We start from the raw sequence: 4,858 nt of genomic DNA, 5'->3' as shown, positions 1-4,858 counted from the left end.
ACACATGGTGAAACTTAAATTTTTCTCAACATTCCCTCTATATAATCCCACTCTAACCTGTCATAGGCCTTCGATACATCTATCTTCAGACCTGCCACGCCATTCACTCCCTGAGTTCTTCGTTTAATATAATGGTTTATTTCAAAAGTGATCAGGGCATTATCTGTTAACAAGCGTCCTTCGATGAAAGCACTTTGATTAGCAGATATCAACATTTGGAGACACATCTTTAGACGATTTGCAAGAACTTTTGAAAGAATCCGGAACAAGACATTGCACAAGGAAATTGGACGCAATTCAGTCATCTGTTGCGGGGTTTTCACTTTCGGAATCAAATAGACTACGGTCCAATTTAGCTCCATTTGCAATTCCCCCGTATACAAAAAATGTTGACAGAACTCCACCACATCTTTCTCTACTACACTCCAATATGTTTGATAGAAACATGGGTTGAGACCATCGTACCCTGGAGCTTTCTCTGCATGCATAGAAAACACGGCATCTTTTACTTCATCATTCGTGATTTGAGCCAGCAGCTGCGCATTTTGCTCATCTGTGACACTGTTCACCTTCTCTCTTTCCGATTATAAACCTCCCGACGTTGATGATCGGAAAAGATCCAAGAAATAATCAGTAATAATCTCCTGTATGCCTTGAACATTATCTACCCATTCCCCGTGTTTATCTTTCAATCTCGTCAATTGGTTATTCTTCTTTTTTCCCGTCGCAAAATTATGGAAAAATCTGGTATTCTGGTCTCCTTCTCTTAACCAGAATTGCTTTGACCTCTGCTTCCAGTAAATTTCTTGTCTCTCCAGTAATTTCAGAAACTCGATTCTGGCTTCATTATCTTTCTGCACCCCAACACTGTCCCTCCTCGACCTAAACTTCCTCATAACCCATCTGCAATTCTTGATTTTATTATTCATCTCCTTCACTTTTCCTCTTCCCCATTCTTCTAACTTGAGACACACGTACTCTATTTCCCCCCATTATACTCTCATTCCCGTTCACATTCCAGCTATCTCGTACTAGATTTAAACAGTCACTTTCCCGAACCCAGATATTTTCAAAACGGAATCTTTTAGCTTTTGGCATATAAACTTGCATATTTAGATTCAAAAGCATTGGCAAGTGATCTAAAGTAGATACCTCAAGAACATGGACCACCGCATTTGGAAATAAATTTCTAAACCTCTGATTTGCAAATCCTCGATCAAGCCGTTCCTGTATCCAATTTGGCGTTCCTCTAAATTTTTCCCATGTAAACTCGCACCCAACAAAACCAAGTTCCTCCAACCCACACTCTAGTACAGTATTACTAAAACCTTCCAATAACCTTCTTGGGTGTGGTCTCCCTCCCAATTTTTCGAAACTATACATCATATCGTTGAAATATCTGAGTACACACCATGGCAACTGTGATTACGAAGCTAAACCATGAAGTAAGTTCCATGACTCCTGTCATCTTTCTCTTTTAGGGTACCCGTAAAAACCCGTATACCTCCATCGACCAAGCTGGTCACACTCTACTTCAAAATCCACAAAATTACTACTACTATTTTTTATTTCAACAGCTCCTGTATTTCTCCACATAATCGCTAATCCTCCCCCATGTCCTTGCAGTTCAACAGTAAAGAATCCTGCAAAGTGTATTGACTTACAAAAAACTGCAATTTTATTTTCTTTTACTAAAGTTTCTGATAGGAAAACTACATTGGGTTTATGTTTTGATATTATTTCTCTCAAAAATCGAACATCTCGTGGATTACCCATTCCACGACAGTTCCACGCTAATATGCTCATAATCCTAGGCGGGCCTCGTTGCCAGAGCCCGCCACATTCAAGTTTTTTGGCACGAGTAAATCTTCATTATTTGTAGTCTGACCCAGCCCATCTGTTTGCATATTTGTTGGCCCATTTTCCTCCAAGCTTATTTCATTTTCCATACGACGCCTTTTAGTATCTAAAATATAGTTTCCGCCCTTATTTTTCTCCCCATGCAGATTTGTTTCAATCATATTATGCCCATCAATATCTTTTCCTTCCTGATTTCTTGCTGTTACTGTTAACCTGCCATTATCCTCCAGATTCTGTGTAACAGAAATTTGATTTTCCTTAAAACTCGCAGCATCATCCTCCCTGTCATTTCCGGTAGCCGGAATTTTTGAATTTTCACCTTGTTCTTCCCATCTACTGCCACCACCTGCATTTCTTAACCATCGTGATCCAGTACCACCTTTAGCATTCTTGTTTGGTGCTCGTAACCACATACCATACGCCCTTTCAAGCTCCTTCCCTGGATTCTCATATACCACATTGCAATCCCTTTCTGCATGGCCCAGTTTTCCACATACAAAGCAAAAGTGCCGAGTCGCTCATATTTAAAGTTTATCCAACTCCAGCTCCCACCTTCTCGTTTGATTTTCATTCTTCTTTTAAGCGGCTTACTTACATCTAATCGCACCCGAATACGATAATATAACTTCCAAACTCCATTAAGGTTTGTCGGGTCTGATTTCACGTATCCTCCAATGTATCTCACAATGCTTTGCAGTATATTTTCTTAGATGAAACCTTTAGGGAGATCATAGATTTGTACCCATATATCAACATCGTTTAAACTTACTTCCTTAGGATTTTCATCTCCTTGTATCTGCTTATACACCAGTATTCCTTGTTCAAAGGACCAGGGCCCCCTTCAACCACTTTCTGCACATCCATGGGGTGATAGAACACAAAAGAATACCGCATATCTCCTATGTCATGGATTTCCACACCCTCCTTTGGTCACCAAATCGATGCTAATACATTTTGCATAGCATTAAAATTGATATTTTTCTCCGTAAGAAATCTTCCGATTAATAAGAAAGATTCCTTACTCTGTTGAAACTCATCATTGCCAACAATCACCCATCCTTCCTCCTCACCATCCAGTGTTAATCATGCATAGATCTCATTCAGATCAGATTTAGTGGAATTCATCCTCGATATATTTGTAAAATTGCGATAAAATGATTTTTTAAAATAACTTGTTACTATGAACAAGAGAAGACTCTCAAACCAGAGAGAGAAAATTACCTCCCATAAACCAGAGAGACAGTTAGTTTGTGCTCGCTTTGCACTTTACTAATACATACAAGATATATTAAATTCAACACTAATTCAAATATACCATGATAAATGTGAAAGATATAAATATGAAAGATATACCTCCCAGCTTTTACCGGTCTTCACAACCACAAATCTTCTCCAACGGTCCTTGCCAACATATGCATATTTTGGAGGGGGCTTGCTTAGCTTCTTCTTCTTTCCAATATACGGCTTCACAAATTTTCTGGTTAATTCAGACTTGAATTGTCTCCACTTCGTACCCGCTGACTTTAAGACCAACCCCTCACTTTCCAGAGCTACTTTGAAAGTATCCTGAGAGGAAAAAATAAACCATGTACAAGGTAAAAACTCATATACTAAACAAGTTACAATATTTAGGTAAAATAAACATGATTTATTTTACCTGCACATCACTCCATATCTTTGCTTTTAACTCTTCATCCACTGTTAGCCAATTTTCAAGATCAATTGGCACCATCGTCCTCGCCAGCATGCCAATATAAGACTGCAAGGTGTGCCTTGTGTCACCAATGGGAATTCCGATTCTGTTGTATCTGATTTTGAACTTTTTCCCTTGAGCTTTCTTCGTCACGACCTTGTGCATAACACAAACACCACGTGCCGCTCCATTTTTTCTTTTCCTAGATTCTGTACTTGTAACCGTCTCTTGTGGAACATCAGAGTCTGCCTTTTTTCCATCTTCTCCAGGGTCATCTGTAGGTTGTGCGGCATCCAGTTGCTTTTCTGGTGTCAATTTCTTCACATCAGTTTGCTTTTCAGGTGTCAATTGCTTCACTTCCAGTTGCTTTTCTTCATTTTTCTCACCGCCCTATCCATGTACCCTAAACTAAAACCCTTTTCATATAGATGCTCCCTAATGATTTTTACCGAGAATTTCTTAAAATTGCAGCAACGTGCACATGGACAGGGTATCATCTTAGGATCTTTACAGTTTTCTTCAGCAAATATCAAAAACTTTTCAACCCCAATTTCATAGTCTAATGAATCCCTATCTACAGATATCCATGACTTATCCATATAACCTACCTGATCATAATTTCAAATATTAAATAAAAATTCATAATTTACTAACACCTAATCATTTTCTTGAGTATATAATAATTACGCATAATTTTATTTGGATAATGGCAGTTATTAAATTATCATGGTTACCCATTTAACAAATTATGATAAACCTATCATACCATATACAATTACATTGCGTTTCACTAATTTTATACCTTTTTTAACGAATACCTAAATTACAATTACGACTAGTTCTCCTCAAAATCATTAACATCTCTTCTGTATTTCACTAATTTTATACCATTTTTAACAAATATCTAATTAAGCTTGTGAACTTGCTCACAAGCTCATACACAACACAACTGCCTTCCATAAATTGCACAGTTTATATAAATAAAAAAAATTGTAAAGCCCCATATCAGCACAAACAGACAATCAAAACAGAAAGAGGATTACTAAAATACATACATATTTTAAAACATACAATCAAAAAAGAAAGAGGATTACAATCATTTTAAATAACATTAGCACAAATATATCAACAAAGCCCCATTTCACACAAGTAAAAACAATGCATACACATCAATTCACAAAGATACACAAATTCAGTAATAATCTGACTATAAGACACACACACACCAATCAAAAGTCCCAAAAAATCAAATTTAATTAAAAATATACTTACAAATTAGGGTTCAATTTCGGTGAAACAGAGCTC

The 4,858-nt window shown here is 37.2% G+C and overlaps 1 protein-coding gene across 1 annotated transcript; it reads right to left on the bottom strand.

Annotated features, from left to right (window-relative positions):
- Window positions 1-921: 921 nt before the first annotated feature.
- Window positions 922-1,776, bottom strand: LOC141665222 (uncharacterized). The gene is made up of 3 exons (XM_074471201.1): window positions 1,773-1,776; window positions 1,505-1,643; window positions 922-1,399 (listed from the first exon to the last, which is right to left on the bottom strand). The coding sequence occupies exons 1-3, from the start codon at window positions 1,774-1,776 to the stop codon at window positions 922-924; spliced, it is 621 nt and encodes a 206-aa protein (XP_074327302.1).
- Between the last annotated feature and the right edge of the window lie 3,082 nt (window positions 1,777-4,858).

The sequence above is a fragment of the Apium graveolens genome, chromosome 6 (genome assembly GCF_009905375.1).
Source record: "Apium graveolens cultivar Ventura chromosome 6, ASM990537v1, whole genome shotgun sequence".
Classification (NCBI taxonomy): domain Eukaryota; kingdom Viridiplantae; phylum Streptophyta; class Magnoliopsida; order Apiales; family Apiaceae; genus Apium; species Apium graveolens.
This window is presented reverse-complemented; position numbering and strand designations above follow the sequence as displayed.